General features: G+C 40.6%; 1 protein-coding gene across 4 annotated transcripts in view; it reads right to left on the reverse strand.

The window, feature by feature from the left end:
• Positions 1 to 349: 349 nt before the first annotated feature.
• ZNF516 (zinc finger protein 516) overlaps positions 350 to 18,184 on the reverse strand; it is a 111,019-nt gene continuing 93,184 nt past the window's right edge. For 2 of the 4 annotated variants that reach the window (XM_083449128.1, XM_083449127.1), the window contains exons 4-6: positions 14,834 to 14,938; positions 13,783 to 13,850; positions 350 to 3,466 (exon numbers count right to left, since the gene is read on the reverse strand). In XM_083449128.1, the coding sequence (XP_083305254.1) occupies positions 3,407 to 3,466; positions 13,783 to 13,850; positions 14,834 to 14,938 (233 nt within the window). In that variant the 3' untranslated portion in view covers positions 350 to 3,406. The remainder of the gene's footprint in view (positions 3,467 to 13,782; positions 13,851 to 14,833; positions 14,939 to 18,184) is intronic. The other 2 variants (XM_083449126.1, XM_083449125.1) reach the window with 1 other exon arrangement.

The following is an 18,184-nucleotide window of genomic DNA, read 5'->3' on the forward strand; positions in this document are numbered from 1 at the left end:
AATCATCTAAGGAATACAAAGGTGAACGCAAACATAGCATTTTGGAAAGGTGCCGTTACTCATGTGTCTTGATTTTGGTCCTTGTAGGGCAGGCTTCCTCAACCTCAGCCCTCCAGATGTTTTGACCTACAACTCCCATGATCCCTAGCTAGCAGGACCAGTGGTCAGGGATGATGGGAATTGTAGTCTCAAAACATCTGGAGGGCCGAGGTTGAGGAAGCCTGTTGTAGAGTATTTTAATGTGTGTCAGAGCAGAAGGTGAATTGCTATGGCTCGTGTTTGTTTTTTTAATGGAGGGCAAAAAGGGGGGGGGGAGAAAGGGGGGGGAAAGGAGAGATTGAGAAAGGTATAGCTGATACACCATCTGCAGTGCTCATAATCGAACCCTTTATTGTCTAAGGTACATTAGACTGCAACACTGTAGAAAACCTGTTAAGGAAAAGAAACAGATTGATAGAGGTAGTAGAAAAGTCTCTGTAACAGTCAGAAGATGGCTTACAAAGTGTGTCATGCTACAAAATTATCAAGTTTCCTAAAAAGGGGGGGGGGAGCTATCTGAAACCCAAAGAACTAAATAAATAAGAACACAAATCATCCTAAGCACTAGGGTCTAACTGAATTAACAAATCGATACAATATGGATGATAAAGGAGGAAATTACAATGCTTGGGATTCACACGTGAAAACGGCTGCTCTTTAATGACTGCTCCCCCTCAGCCTCCCCATTTCTTGTTTAATTAAGTGAAAATCTCATTTCTGTGCTATACACAGCATATAATTATTTAAACTGATTTCCCCTGCTGTTGTTCTTCATGTAGCTAAATTATGATTGTAAACTTTGCTGATTAGTACCCTGGTAATGGCAGTGACAGCACTTTCTCTGCGTCAGACAGTCCTGAAGTAAACAGTCTCCAGGAGGAGCTTTTAAAGTCTTAATATTAACTAAGATCCTTTCATATCAGCTTTCAAAAACAAAAAACAACCCATCACCCCCCCCCAAAAAAAACCCCGTCGACAACAAAACACAATCAACCAACATAAATAATTACAGCTGTACATGACACTCACATAACTTTTGAGGGACAGAAGGGTTTTTTTAATAACTACAAACACACAAAATAGGCAAAGCAGCTACCTTGGTGCATTCCTGAATCCTTACCTGTTTGCTTTAAACAAGGAAAATAAGTGCTTGATAAAGGGGAAAATAGCACTTGAGTGTGAATCCCAAATTGATCAAGTGTTAATCAAGACAGAAAATGAGCTGATTTGGGGGGGAGCGTCTTGAAAGTGGAGTGGGGCACAGGAAGGGGTGGGAGTGTGGAATGTGTCTATACAAATTTCTGCAAGATAACTTCAAAAGACAGCAGATTACAATCACTTATATAGGCATTTGCACAGATATTCTTAGCTATACCAGGATTACAGCAGGCATACAGTTGGTGCATGGGGAATCAAACAAAAATCCCAAACCAGCAAATTGCATACAAAATGTTTCAATTGCATTATCGTCAGCAACTGTAAAGCAAGAACGGTCAAGTAATCTGCAATTAAGTAGAAACCCAAATCAAAGAGAGACAAAAACAAAATTAGCACAGAAAAAGTACACATTTAAAATTCTTTGTGTAAGAAGCCCATTTACTTCAAAGACAGCACTATCCCATTATTTGTAGAAAGTAAACGGTTGCTCTCGATCAGTATTAAAAGGTTAGCGCCATTTCTGTACATGTAAAATTATTGCTTTTTTTGAAAAATATATTTAGCATGCTAGTTTTTTTAAAAAAATCCTTTTTCTGCCTTTACAAAAATGTTACAATTTAAAAAAACCTAGTAAAGCTTCTTCTTTTTTGCAAAAAGTTTTTCACAGAATATTTTTTTCAAGGCAGCATTTTTATGATGATGATGCATAAAATTATACGTGCAAAATCTGAAAATCTGAATTATTACCATCACACATAGTGCCATAGCAATGAAGGGAAAGAAAAATATTTATACCTGTGGAATTTATTTATTTTTAAAAAAATGAATTGCAGACACTGGATGGTTAACAACCTGCAACCGCACCCTTACCTTGAAAACCTGCATTGAAAAGAACTACTGTAGAAGAGGTATATAAAGCTTCCTTTCTCTCCCCCTTACCCCAGTGATTACCAAGTACAAGACATGACACATTAGATGAACACTGACCTGTCACCACGAAAGAAGCTATTCATCTTTTTTCTCTCTCTCTTCAAAATGTCACAAGGGCCCAGAAAGGGTAACTGGCTTGCTGCACAGAAATACAGGCACATAAAGTACCCTAAGGGCCTTGGTCTGCCTGAACTCTTATCTTTCTTTCTTTCTTTTCTTTTCTTTCTTTCTTTCCTTCTTTCTTTCTTTCTATTAAAAGCATACAAATCAGCAGCTTTAAACAGCTGAATCATTCCCCCCCCCCACTCTTCTTAATTTTATTTTTTAAAAGCATGCACATTTTCTTTGTGATCAGGTCACAGAAAGTAGCACTGAAAGAAAGAGCAGGATAAACAAACAATTAGAAAGGCCCTGAGAGTAAAAAAAACAAAACACAGAAGCCTGTTTTTCTTCTTCCTCTCCTTTTTAGTGTTTGACTAGCCATTTTCTTTTCTTTCTGAAGTGAAAAGAGAAGCATTTTTAAGAAGTGTTTCAATTTCCATATTCACATACTATTAATGGTGTGCAGTCAAGGATAAGCCCACTGGAAATGCAAGTGGTCCCCAAACTATCATGAAACAACCTCACTGCAGAATGATGGTCTTTCTCTTTAGTCCCTTCCGTCCTTCATCAAGCCTGGCTTTCACAGCACTGAATGACGCCTCCATTTTGCTTTCTTCCTTTTGGGGGGAAGGGGGAAAGTTGTGTTTTTCCCCCCAGCATGACAGCTAATGGCAGTTTCATTAATCACTCCATCCCACATTCCTAAATCCACGTGTGTGTGTGTGTTTTAAAGATTCAAGCAACCATGAGAGAGGATTTTGTTGCAGTGCTGCCCTCCAAATCATATAAAGTTTAATTTTTCCAGTGTCTAAAAAAAGTTATCTTGATTAATATAGATGCCTTGCACCACCAGAAAGCTTGCCAACGCCACTGTTTGTTATAAAGGAAATAAGGAGCTGTGGGGACTGATTAGTATGTCAATTTGTATATATCTTCTGCAGCTTCTTCATTTATTTTAAAAATGATTAACAGTTCGGAGGCATCGCTTTCCAGCAAAGCACAGAGCACAGATTTCATTGTAACACAGTTGCTCCTGGGACCGGATGCTTTGCAAGGAGGTTTTCCAGCTGTTCTTCCATAGGGTTGTGAGAATAATTATTTGGAGGCTGTAGGAACCGTCGATCAAGGTACTGGCTGTTGTCAAAAGGAACCCGGTGTACACATTGGACATGCGTCTTTAGGTTCCCTTTCTGAGAGGCACTGTATGGACAATATCTGCACTGGAAGGGTCTCTCGCCTAAATGGAGGGAGAGGGGAGATAGAACAGGGAAGAGGGAGAGCATTTATTATTCTTATTTTCTCGTAACACTTTTTTTTTTTATTCTCGCTTCCATTTCTAGGCTAGCAGTTGAGCAATCTCACATTCTTTACTGGCCCCAGCTACCTTTTTATTAGCATTATGCACATTAACGTTGACCTAATACATCACAAAGAGTTATTTTTAATCATCTCCAGTGAGAGCACAGCATGTCAAGTTCCTATAAACTCTATGACATACTAGAATAGCAAATAATAGTGACTGAAGGAGCATTTAAGAAAAGGTTAAGAATAGCTAGAAGAAGGGGGAAAAGACCAGAGGAAGGGGGAAGCAAAATTTTACGGTAACTGAGGGGATTTATAAGTAAATGATAGGGTAGTTTTTAAATTGCTTTTGGTGGCAGGACCAGATTGAAGTTCATGTGAGCTGAATAGCGAACTATATTCAAGGATCCAAAATGCCTTACGCCGTACTACAGGGGTGAGGAAATCTTTTTAGTTCAGGGGCCACATTTCAGAGGCAGACTAGCGAAGATAAATTTTACATTTGTGCTGTAGGCTTTTTTTTACACACATAGAGACACACAAACACACTGTTATCTATTCTTCATCCATACAACCAAGAGGCATTATTAGAGTTCAAGGATACTTTTCCAGCCAGGCAAAAACACTCAAGTTGTGAAGCAGGGCCAACAAGAGGAAAGGTCTGAGGGCCAGAAAGAGATGTTTTGAGGGCCACATTTGCCCCCTGGGTCTAAGATTTCCACCCATGCCAAAATACTCCATCTTCCAGGCACAGAGGCATGCCATCTTCCCCATCTGTGAATCAATACATTGGTACAGTGTACATAGTTCTTGGATTCTTCATGCCGGGCACCCTGCTAGTAATTTAGAATTTCTCTTTTGGCTTAAAATGTAATCATTGCTCATGTGACAAGATCCACCACATGCTTGGGTGAGATTTTAAAGGAGCCCTAAGAAAGCAGGTTGGGTTCATTCTGTACACAGCAATTGGGGAACCCATGGCTCCCCAGATATTGATGGGACTCCCAATTCTCATCAGCCTCAGCCAGCATGACCAATGGTCAAGGATTATGGGATTTGTAGTTCAGTGTCTGGAGAGCCACAAGTTCCCTGTCTCTGCACTGAAGGGAGATCCCAAAATTTGGTCAAATCCCTGCACAGTAGCATGCCCCAGCCTCCAGGAAAAGGTATAGTTGACAAGGATTAATTTTCTGGCATTGAAGAATATAGTGGAGAAGGACCAAACACCTTTTAATGTTTAACGATCTGTTTTAATGGCAAGTTGTTCTGATCCTGTGTTTAGGACCAACCTTATTCCATTCTTATGAGGATATTCATGCAGCCGCAACAGACAGACACACACAGAGAGAGAGAGAGAGAGAGAGAGATGCTCAAACCAAAAGTGAGAGTTTACATTCACATGCAGTTTGAACTGCACAGGAAGCCACTTCATACAAATGGCTGATCCACAGAAAACAACCCTCATGTCGCTGTATTTCAAGTGGCCCCCCACACAGCTGCTTGTTTGTGTGAATCAGCCCCCTGCTCTCCTCTTTTAACGAAATCTACTGATTACTGTCTCTCTGCTGGCAATAAGATCTCTCGTATCAATATGCATAGTATGCATAGTATAGATTGTCTGCAACAATCTATTGCAGGGGCAACACGGCCAGATAGGTGGGGTGCGAATAATAAACTTATTATTAAAATTATTATATGTGTTGGGGCAATGGCTAATTACACAGATGTGAGCGACAATTGAAAGTGTCCCTTTCTGTAAAAGAGACCTCATGGTAGTCATCAGATCAAGCTAGGTTTGAGAGCATAGTCTGTATATATGCCTCTAATAAGCTAGGGCAGCACAGCCCTCTGCAGTGGTGCTTGATTTGTGGAACTTATATTTGTGGAACTCCCTCTCCTCTGAAATACTATTATAGTATATCCTGGTGGTTTAAATCAGTTGCTATGCATTTTTAGCTGTGTTTTTTATTTATTTGCTTCACTTTTTTTTTGACCCTTGAGTTTTTTGTTTCGTTTTATAGAACTGCTTTTGTGATTTTATTACTGATGTTGCTGGTACTTTATTGTGGTCTGTGATTTGTAATTATATGATGTATTATGTACACTGTCAGGTGTGACAAAAAGCAGCATAGAAACCCAATCAATCAATCAATGAGTCCATATTTCTGTGCCCTGCTCTGGGATTGCCTGTGGCAATGAAGAGTGGGTAACAACTATTTTTAAAATAAAGTAAACAGATATGTAAGAGTTTTGACCAGTTTCCATAAAAGGAAAATTACCACCATGGAAAAGCAGAAGGGGCTGTTCCACGCCCAAGTAAACCTCAAAATAAAGTCGCGATGAAATGGATGCCTCCAGCTCTCTGGTATTGGCATTCTGAGCAGCCCTGTCCAAACAATGTGGCTTACAATCCTGATTGCTAAAGCTCTATGGCACAATGCATCTTATGTTCATACATTAACCTTAAGCTAAAGCCTTGATGAAGGGAAACAGACCATTTTAAATTAACACAATGTAAGACTCAAAATCCATGCAAAAAGAACCACCGTTCCCAGTAAATTTCAAGCCGTGCCTATGGCAGTCCTGGGAAGAACTAAAGAAGAGCCTGTGCTGGTTGACATAATGTATTAAGCATCTCCCCTTTGTTAATAGATTTAGGGAGAGAAAAGCATCCTAATTAAGGCCGGCCTAAGATTCATGGCATTTACCAGTCAAATGTCTGCTGTGAGTTGGGAAGATTTGCAACAAAATTAAAGGGGTGAAACAGGGAGGGGGAGCCGCTGTACAGACTGCAGTATATTTGAAATGTAGGAAACGGTAACTGAGTGAAAGATGTGATAAAACTTATTTAGCTGGTTGCTGGATTCCTTGCAGTAAACTGAGAAAGATGCCTTATATTTTTGCACAGCTACATCATGCCTAAGAGATAGGCGAACAATTTCAAGAGGTGATGCTCATCGTTAAATTAAAAAAGAGAGAGGCCCTGCGCTCGCTCTCTCACTCTCTCTCTCTCTCTCTCTCACACACACAATATCATACTGAACTGGGCTACAGGTGCACTAGGGAATATGGGGAGGAAGTCTGTGGTGGGAGGGAAAAGGAATAGCTTGATCCAGTCTCCCTGGATAAGAATTGCCAGAGAAACCAAAAAAAAAAAAAAGGGAAGAAAGAGAGAGCGATGGAAGAAGGGACCTTGGCCCGAGGGTGTAATTAGGTATCTATGTGGGACAGCCATCTTCGTCAGTGACTCCTCGGGAAGGCTTGCCCTACAGGTCCAGTTGTAATTCACCCACAGAGGAGAATTAACACATAGCGGAGAAACATGAAAGGGGTTAGCAACTGTCCCACAACATAAGATTAGCAAGAGGGCCAGGAGCTCAGGCAATGAGTGGGAGGGGTGCGCAATAATTCTTCCCTAAGCAGACCACATTAGTGGAATTCTCTCTGGGTACAATACTGGAGAAGGCCATAGCTCAGAGCAAAGCTTCCCCACACTTGTGTTACTACGAGGGGAACAGAGCCCTCAGTGCTAAATTAGAATATGTAATGATATTGTGTGAATGTCTGCATTACCATAAGAGAAAGTGCTCTAAAGAGGCAAGAGGTTTTTGTTTTCTTTTAAAGGAAGTTTGAGAAAAAGTTTCCTTGTTACACGGAAGAAGAGATGAACTGCAGCCATTACAGGATGGGAGGCCAAGGTAATACTAAAGCTCCACCAAGAGATAAAGATGCCAAGTATCTGAAGCTAGTTTAACTGGCTCCAGACCAAATGACTTCAAATCAATTATTTGATTGCATTGCTCATAAAAGCTGCCTGTCTGATCGCAAGCAGGTATTCAAACAACCTCCAAACCAAATGGGGATGCTTCTGATTAAACAGCATGCTTTTGCCATCGGACTATGGAAAGCCACTGTGGTTATTGCAGTTCTTCAATATTTGGCCCCTCACAGATACCCGTGAAAGGGTATTTCTTTCTGAGATCCAACCTATACAACTATATTATTGGCATACTTGGGTGGCCGGTTTGTTTTTTAGGAACACATTATCATGAATTACAGATCGTGGTGTCATGATGCCCTTAGACACCTTCCAAAACTAGGCTAAGCACAAACATAGGGTTGTATCCAAGGCTAACCCTACTTAGGAACAGTGAAATGCGTGAGTCTACTCTGAATAACATGGCACTGGATACAGCCAACAGAGATCTGCTAAGCTGACTCAAGAGAGAACTACCCTATACTGTTACACTACATAAGCTGCCACTGAATCTCTTGGAATTATACAGAAGATGCTGGGGTGTATCTCTTGGATTCCACATGGTTTATTTGCCACACAAAGTTTGGGTTGCCAGCGCAGTTATGGCAGCTTGATGGCCAGCCACCAGTGTAAAGGATGGTGGCAGATGGGTGGGGGGAAATAAAGCCACCAGTTTGAATGAGCAAATTGACCCGTTTACAGATGTGCTAATAGAGAAGAATTAACTAGCACCATGAAGAAAACATGGATCAAGCAAAGAACTGATCTTATGAAAAGATGGGAACTCTTCTTAAAGAAAACAAAACACTGGTACTCTGAAAAGTCTTGTCTGCCTGCAAAAATCAAACTATTAAAAATAGCAGGCTTGGAACCAGAGCAGCCCTTTCCACATGGAACGGTTTCTTCATGGAAGGGCTTATCCAGCTCACAGAAGGGCTGGTGACCCAGCAAAAGCTCACAGAACAGAAGGGCATGCTTTTTTCTTTTCTTTGGCTTGCAGACTCCTGTAGTACTTCCCATATTTATCCACCGGGTCCTCTAAACCTCCGAGTGGAGTTTTAATGGTGCATACAGGGAGCTGCGTGGTGATTTGGGGGAAGGAGAAATCAGCAGAAATGGCCTTCCCTCTCCCACTTCCATAAGTTGGAACTGGTTATAGGATATCTAGATCTAACCCGATCTTGATCTGGTTTTGCATTTTAATTAGCTGGAACCAGCACTTCTTGATGCATCTTTTCATTTCCGTTTGTGCCTTAGATAGCATTCCTCTTAAAAATTTATTCTACATTGTAAAACAAAAAACCCAGCAGTAAATATGTGCAAATGAATCCATACACACAATAAAGTTAGTGCAATGCAGAGTAACAAGAGAGGCATGAAAAGTGAATCACTGAGCAAGTGTGTTTCCCCTTGTACAAGGGAACTTCCCCTTCCTCTCTTCTCCCCATGCACTCCCCCCCCAAAAAAAAAACTACTCTGGAAGAGAGTCCCACAGTTTTCTGGATTAGATTCTGAGGGTGGGTGGGGGACTGCAAGGGAGAGGAGAGAATGTGGAAGTTAAGATGCACAAGCAGAAGAGCAAGCATTGGATACAACTCTGTGCAGACCAAAAGCAATTGTCTCCTCTCTTCCTCTGAGAAGTCTGCAGGAGAAATTAGAGATGTTTCTGTGCAAATATAGGCAAACTCATGGTATTTTTTAAAGAAGTTTATGATAATGAATGGCTGAGTGGATGGACTTGCCCACATTCAGCTAAAAATTAAAGGGTGCCAAGATGTGGTCTTCTTTGCTTCAATGTGTCAGTTGAATCATCTGTGAGCAAAAGGAAACACAAGCAGTCCAATCCAAACACGATCTACCTGTTCCTTGACTGTACTATAATATTTATAGCTGTGAAGGAGACAAATTAGATTGCCATTTATTTGTTCATTATGCATTATTTTGATTAATGGAATTCTTGGGCTCAATCTAACTATCTTTTAAAAAAAACATTTGCAATAAACTATTAATCATAAGGCTAAAAAAGCCAAAGAAAGCAGGCATGATATTATTCCATATGTCAATGAAATGTCAAAAAGAGGACGTTTAGCTGAAGATAGCAAGGTTGGTAGCTTCAGTATTCTTTAGATTGCTACCTTAGCACTAGTACTTAACACTGCAAAGAAAAATTGTCAAGAAAAGAGAAAAGATTTTGTAGTAATATTTGCCTGTGTTTTCCCTTTGATCACATTTTTCTACTCTTTCTCAAACACATGAAAGTCTAGATGTATGATAAAATGTATTCATCTCTACAACCAACCATTGAAATGTTTTCTACTTAAGAATGTTTAGGCAGCTAATGATTTATTGTGAACTTCCTCCCCACCTAATTATCTTCCAAACTTTTTCATTTTAACAATTTTTGAGAATATGCCTATTAATTACCATACTGTAAACATGGTATATTTTTGTATGCCTTTTGAGTTTCGTGGTAAATGCCAGATTATTTTTTATCTAATCTACAGACTTTCTCAAACTGTTACTGACCAGTCCCACTGAAAGCAGTTCAATAGCCCAAATCCAAAACCAAATATGTACTGCATTATACACATGGGACTCAACTAAACAGCTGCAAATAAAACATTCTAAGTGTGCTGTAAAGTGCATTACAGTGGTACCTTGTTTTACGAACTTAATCCGCTCTGGAAGTCCGTTCTTAAACAAAAACCATTCTTAAACCAAGGTGCGCTTTCCCTAATGAGGCCTCCCACTGCCAGTGCCCTTCCACCATTCAGCTTCCGTTCTTAGACCGAGGTAAAGTTCTCAAAGCAAGACACTATTTCTGGTTTTGCGAAGTTTGTATATCAAATCGTTCTTAAACCGGACTGTCCTTAAACTGAGGTACCACTGTATACAAATGTGACACTAGATGGTGAGCTATGGCAAATTCAATATATTTTTCAAAACTTTTTTTAAAAAAAGCTTTTTCACAACATTTTTTATATGTGTCTAGATTCCACCATCGCAGGTGGTGCTGTGGGTTAAACCACAGAGCCTAGGATTTGCCAATCAGAAGATCCGCGGTTCGAATCCCCGCAACGGGGTGAGCTACCATTGTTCGGTCCCTGCTCCTGCCAACCTAGCAGTTCAAAAGCACGTTAAGTACCAGTAGATAAATAGGTACCGCTCCGGCGGGAAGGTAAACGGCGTTTCCGTGCGCTGCTCTGGTTCGCCAGAAGCGGCTTAGTCATGCTGGCCACATGACCCAGAAGCTGTATGCCGGCCAAAAAAGCGAGATGAGCGCCGCAACCCCAGAGTTGGTCACGACTGGATCTAATGGTCAGGGGTCCCTTTACCTTCACCTAGATTCTACCATGGAGGTTTTGGCATGTGGAATTTAATCATATTAATGGAGGGGGAAGATTTTCCCCACGTATTTTCACATCCATGTTCCTTCTTTAAAGTGTGAGAGCAAAGCCAGCATGGATATCTAAGTTTCTACATCAGAAGGTGTTATTTATTAAACCATGACTAGCATGGCTAGTTTCTGGTTAATGAACTATGATTAAGGCACTAGGCTGTGTTCAGCTGATCAAATGAAACCATGATTTATAGAACATGGCTTAGCATTACATGTGAACCAGTTGACAAGTTACTGCAGTTATGTTTTGGCATTCTATGATTTCAAGCAATCTCAGTTTATTTCCATCACATAAAAAGTAAAAATTTTGCATTATGCTTTGAGACATATGCGTGTTAAAATTGCTTCAGAATGATTGTATTGCAAATAAGAGAAGATAGCCTCTAATGCAACACAATGGAGTTACTGTGGGAGGGGGCACCTTCGTAATCAGTTTCTGTTCCACCCATAGACAATTTCTTGGAACATTTTCACGTACAGCATGAAAGGTTACTTTGAACCTCTCCCACACTACTTGTGTGCACATTTGAATGTTGTATAAAGGTAGAATGGAATGTGAAACACACCCAACGTAATTATATTATTAGACTTGATTTACAAACATGAGATATGCGAATACAAATGTAAGCTCCCCCCCTCCACCCACCGATCCCCTTGTGAGGCTTATGGAGGGAGGAGGGAAAGAGAAACATTGGTTGCATTAGCTGCATTCCATCTGCAAAAACACTGGAATCGACCCATAGCCATTTACCAGCCTTTTAAGATGAGGATTAAACTCATCTAAAAGACTCTAGTTCAGTTAAGCAATCGCAAGTGACTGTAATTTAATTGGTTTCACAAAACTGACAGTCTTTTTCAGGTGTCATTAAGCTGGATACTCATTTCTTTTAAAAGCCAGTATCTTACAATGAGTCTTGAATGGGCCAGTAAAGGACTCAGTTCTGATCACCTGGGATAAGCATCATTTCCCTACATTCTGAAATGTGGCAGTGGTACAATTATATCCACAGTGCTAAGAACCACCAAACCTTTACTGAAAACTATTTTAATCTTTCTTTCCAAAGCTATTGTTATGGTATGGAGCATGGAGAAAATCTGGAAATCATGGCACTGCCATAACCAGAACTGATCTTGCTCCAGTGTTCTGAATAGTTATTTCTCCAATTAAGAAGTTTATAACAGGAAAACAATGGTGTTACCAGCATGCTGGAGGCACTGAGATCCCTTCCCCACCCCCGAGAATGAACTAGAAGTTGATATTGTGGATAAAGTGCACTTTTGTTTACTGCAGTGAAAAAGATGAGAGTAAAAACGGTTAAAGTATGCATTTTAATTAACGACACGGACAGGGCAGCGGACACATATGTGAAATGGAAGGACAGCTGTGATAAAACAAGAAACAGAACTGCTGCAAAAGTCCCATCACCTAGAACTAGGATCCCCAATGTGGTGCTTCATAAGTAACTTCCTAAGAACATATCCTGGTATCCGCCATGTACCAACCTAGATGGACTGTTTTGTCCCTCTAGTCCACTATTGCTCTTCTCAGCAGCAGTATCCTTCCAGCATCTCAGAGACTTTTCATATCACATTTTGACTGGAGGTACCAGGGATTTATCCTAGGTCCTTTTCCATGTAAAGTTTGTGGTCTATCAGTCAGCTGTGGTCTCTGCCCCAATTATTGGGTTGGCTATTGTTAGAGATAAAATGGTGGACATGAGAGACTTGGGGCTCAGCTACATTAGTAAAGAAAAGGTGTTTTAAATGTGTTATAACACTGTGACACCAGATGGCACTGTGAAGTTCCATCTTTCAGCAACATGATTTCCCATTATGAGGTTTACAATGCATTTTCCCGAATTTTTTTAAATGTATCTAGATCCAGCTCCAGAATGTCCAAGTGTCCTTATCTTCTTACTTTTTAGAGGTGTTTAACTATATGAATTACCTGCATTTAGAAGTGTTTACCAACTATTATTATTTTCACTGCTTTGAAAGTTTTCCATTACCCCATGGACATTCCTGACAGCCATTGAGGAGAATGGAAACCTTCAACATGATGCTAATTATTCCCTTGATGAACATTTCCAAATGTTATGGGCAGGATAGGATGAAGTTATTTTCAAAGGCATCCCAGAATCAACATAATATACGCACAGGTCCATTTCCTCATGTGTGTGCTCAGGATCAGGGCATTGCAATCTCTTGTTCCAGATCCTGTGCAAGGAATCCTGGGTGCGGTTCTCCAAGCACTACTGCCATGCTGAAACTAATGGTGGGGATGTTGTAATGGAAAAATTGATAAATTCCTCTGATGGGCTGAAGTACTAGCAGAGGCGATAAGAAACACACATAGCTTACTCAGTATTTGCCTGAGTGTGTGTGTGTCAGAATTTATTTCTGTGCTAATAAAGGATCGCATTCAGAACTTGAAAAAGCAACTGAGCTTGCTTGCACTAGGTGTTAGGTCCATGCTATGCATGGATGGGCCAATGGGAACTAGGTGGTCTGGAACAGACTGGAAATAAAAATGAAACCAAAAACACCAGGAGGAAGAAAAAGCAAGAAACATAACGTCCAGGACAGCATTAGTGAAAATAAGGACAGCCAGGTGCTTGTCAAGAGAGGAAAACACACCACCACACAGAGTCCACAGAGATTGAAAGATAAGCGTCTTTCAAAAGATAGGAGCTATATAATACTGTGATAGGAATACTCTTCAGAAAAACACGGACTATGGATGAGTTGTACTGTTGCTGCATTTCAGAAATTAGAGAAGTGGGCAGATATGCACTGAAGAACTTATCTAGCAAAACCAGGATAGCAATTTTATATGCCGTTACAAAAATCACCCTCCCTCCCTTCTCAATATATTTTTTAGCAATTTTGTTGACATTTGCTAATAAATTGTCTAATTTGTGTAAGGCCTTTCCACAAATTTTAGCATCTAAAACCAAACACAGCACGGTTATTGTTTACTTACACTCTTATCTAACAAGTCAGTGCTTTACTGATGAGTATCACGGTGTAACTTTTTTTTTTCTCCCCAGCTACCACATTAAAAACCAAATACCCAATTAATTGTAAAACATACTTGTTTTGGGGCGTCTGCGGAGGTGGTGTGAACGTCAGTACCTCGGAGTCCATTAGACTCAAATACCACTGTGGGAACAAGGGGGCTTGTTAACAGATTAACATTCAAGCTTCGTTAGTGCGCGTACAATATTCGAGTCCATTACAGATTAAACCACATTTGGGGGAGGGTGGGGAAAAAGCAGAGACACCAGCTCCTCGCCCGTAGCCGGAAAATACCAATTTACCGTAACACTTACTGTAAGAGAGTGTGCTAATGGCAGCCTAAGGCCATTGCCCTTTTTAATTCAGACTTCAGTGCTGAAGAAAGCAATCACTGACAACATTAATTATCAGTGTATGTGTAAAGGGACCCTCTTCTTGAATTACTTACCATTTGGCCTCTGTCATTTTGCATCAGACTGGCTTATGTATGCATCATTCACACTTCTCCAAAAAAGAAAAAGAAATATTTTTTTAATAAAAAAAAACCCTCTGCTAGTCTCACTGTCTCATGTAATGCTATTAAGGTAACTTGACACACTAGCAGCTTCAAGCTTGCTACGTTCTCCAAATCACACAGCTTGAAAAGGGCTGAGATTTAGAGTTTTATCATTGTCCAAATAAAATATATATAAAAAAATAAACCCCAGACCTCTTTCAGTCTGCAGCAAGGAGACAGCAAAACAAAGCTTTATGTTTGGATCAAAAAGGTTCTTTGATTTCAATTTGTGCTGATGGCAAGAGAATTCATTAGCATATTCATTCCAGAGTATTCTGCTCTCTAATTAAAGTGGTGGGTTTATTTTAAACACACACACACCAAAACCTTACAAATAAGCTTATTTCAATTGTGCTGCAGTGCTATGCAAGGCAGGCGGGGAGGGGGGAGAATTGAGTACCTGAAAAAGAACAAGATCAACGCTAATCAAATATGAAATTAAACAAAATGGGGAAACTTTCTCTTTACAAAAATAAAAAATCGGGTTAGCAAAGGAAATTAAGAGCAAGGCGAAATATTGTAAGTAAGGGCTTCTCCCACCCGCTTGATGGAATGGTAAAGAAAAATGTACCTGTGTGAGACCTCATGTGAGTTCTGAGGTGGCTTGGTTGGGTGAAACCCTTTCCACACTCTACGCAGAGATAGTCTCCTTGGCGTGTTTGTGTCCTAAGCATCCCTATGGTGGAGAGAAGAGGGGAGGGGGGAGAGAAGCGAGGAGTAAGGGAAAGTTGAGAAGAAAACATTATGCCAGAGGAAAACATCATTAGTATGTCTAATGTGTCATTATGTGAGGCTACCTTCAGGCCCTGGATGACAACTGTCAGCCTTCATCTAGGCACCGGCTGACAGGCCAGGCACACACAGGACGGCAAGGATGCATAAATTACATTGAATTAAAAAATGCTCCCCATGATGTGCCCGCACCAGGACTGGCATGTCAGGTGTGCGCTTTTCATAGCAGCTGGATCTACTTTTCAGCCATCACCCAGCTTTGTCAAGCAGTACATCAGGCAAATCAAAGTGACTCCAGCGTGGCGGAGACAAGTCACATGGATAATAGGAAGTGAGTAGAACCAGAGCCCGACTGTCCCCCCCAGGCTGCAATACCTTGGAGACAAATGCAGAGTGAGTGGAGCCATCACAAGCTGATCAAACCTTTAGCCCTGCCTTACCTGCCTGCTGGTGCTGCTTTGACCCCAGAGCTCTGAGGCACAGGCGGAAGACATCTGTGAATCAAAGTGTCATTACGGACATTTGGAGATAGTAGCAACGCAGCAGTCCTCTGCCAGCTTTTGATAAACATGTTTTCTAGGCCATTAGCATTTGTGGAAAAATGACTCAAACCTCTTCTTTTTTCCCAAAGGTCAGTTTACAGTATCTGACTTAAAGGGCTGGTCTTTGTCTTTTACGGCTGATCAAAAAGGACACGTTTGACTTTTATTGGGTTATTTCTTTTCTCAAAAATATTTGAAGCGTCTTCTTTGCTATTTTGGTTAGGCAGCATCTTCAAAAGGGGTGGGAAAAGGTTTTTATTTGCCATTAGCATGTCCTGCCTTTTAAAAGAAAAAAATCATTAAAGGGGCTGTTGCTGAAAATTTTGAACCCATCAAATAACAGAATTTATCTTTTTAATTTTCTTTTATGGAGAGATAGAGACATAATTAAAAATAGGCATCATCTGCCTCGGCACATTGAAACTGAAAATGTATCATCGTGGAACATCCAAGTGGTAGAAAAGCCATCCAGACATTACAGAAGTAAACACACATGTACACATTAGGGCAGTGCTAATTATGGATCGCTTGTGGCCAACAAACCACAGTCCAAAACCATGGCTAGAATTTGGCCTGTGAATCTTGTCTTCACCCAAATCCATTATCCTGTCTTAATCCTAGCTCATTCTGGTGCTCCAACCCAGCTGCCCAAGCTGGTTAGAGAGAGGCAGGGGGAGGTGCTCACATGGGTAAATGATTTCTGCTGGCCCTTTTCCAGATCTTCTCTCTATCCCCTCCTCACAGACAAGACCCGCCTCTCTTCCCACCTCCAGCCTGCATTTCTTGCTCCATTGCAGCCTTGCAAGGAAAACAAAATAAAATCAAGGGATGGCAGGCAATCCAGAATTCAAGCTGAAAGTAATAACGAACTGCAAAACTCTGTGGGTGGGTGTTACGATTTTAAGACTTTTTAAAGGGCAAAAATTCTCAAATTTTTCAAGAAGGGGTAGAGATGAGGCAACATAGAGCTGCAGTTTCCCTTTTACAAGAAATAAACGGTGCCATTTTCAGCTGCGGCAGAGGTACGGTATGTGGCAACAACACCTCACTGCAAACAGAATGGCCCAGTGGGAACTATGCCGCATCATGGCGTGACTTTCAATAAAAAAGGAATGGCTGTTCCTACTGGTCATATCCAGTATATTCTAAACCCAGTTCTCAGAGTTTGGTTCTACTGGGAGAGGCATGTGCAGAATAGGGGTTACCCAGTGAGTTCTGAGGACCTGGATTGTAATCCGGGCTTCAAGTGGGGACAAGTTGTGCTTTGAACTCCAGACATCTGCTTCACCAAGGGGAAGCAAGGCTGGCTCTACCATGAGGTAGAGTGAGATAGCTGCCTCGGGCAGCAGATGCTGTGGGGGCAGTGAGTGGACAGAGCTGAGTGTGCATGTGTCATGCAGCCTGTCCTACACCCCCAAACAAGCTGTTCTGCATGGATTAAAAGCAGGGTGCATTCTGAGGCACTGCATTCACTGTAAAACATATGAGTTTCACGGTGGACAAGCTGTTATATAAACAGCTCACCAAAGAAAGTTTAGAAACCACTGTTCCATGGGGATCTCATAAATATGTGTATGAGGTGTATAAATAGTGTATATGAGGTACTTTGAAACATCTATCCAAACTCAAAGGCTACCTTCTGAGGCCCTTCTCTGGGTGCTCCCACCAAATGCAGGGGAAATAGGCAACTGCTTTTTAGTGATGTCACACGGATTGTAGAATGCCTATCTCAGATATGCTCATGTGGCCCCCAAATGTTGGTCTTTTGGGCGCCAGATGAAAATTTTTTTCATTCTGCTAGACTTTTTTGTCCTTTAATTTGAAAAATATGTTGACGCTTATAAAATCCTTACACTGCTACTCTTCACTGTTGTTTTATCTGTGGCTTTTAAAATCCATTTTAAATGTTACTTTATGTCTTATTATTATATTATGGGTGTTGACCTCCATTTTGTGAGTTGCCAAAGGAGCTTTAGCTACTGGGCTGTACAGAAAAAGCAGTTAACAAATGAATACATACACAATGTGCTACATAAATATATACTATTATCTCACCACAAAGCAGTGCTGGAGGGCAGAAAGCAGCCAATCAACTGGTCTTAAATCACACAGAGGAGAAACACTATTAATTTATAACTAATGTTAACAATCCCTTTGCAAAAATCTGGTTATATACCTTGAGAGTGTGTTTTGTCAACCGTTGATGAGAAAAAACATTCTCAAGGTTTTTATGCACAAGGGTTTATGCAGATCACAATGACACCTTTGTGGAATTATCTCTCAAGATAAATTATATAATATTAGCAGTGTATATATGTATATAAATATTAGTCACTTTTATTTACATAAATTTCAATTTCTCATCATACGTAGGAATTTCTGTGAAACCACATGGGGAAATTACCATGCTGCCAGTGTCACATTTAATACTATGATAGCAGTAAGTAACACTAACAGTAAAATAGAAAAATAACCTCCACAGATTTGAGGCCCCTGGTTTTTGTTGTTCTAGTTTTTAGAAATTCTTAAGCAAGCATCAAACTGCTGAATGCCTGACATAATACAAATGCTAATAGCTTGCACTGATATTCTGGCAGTACTTGTAACTATTTCTCTGCGGGATTGGGAAATCACTGTGTTACTAGAAG

Source organism: Podarcis tiliguerta (assembly GCF_965153285.1).
Source record: "Podarcis tiliguerta genome assembly, chromosome: 7".
Taxonomy (NCBI): domain Eukaryota; kingdom Metazoa; phylum Chordata; class Lepidosauria; order Squamata; family Lacertidae; genus Podarcis; species Podarcis tiliguerta.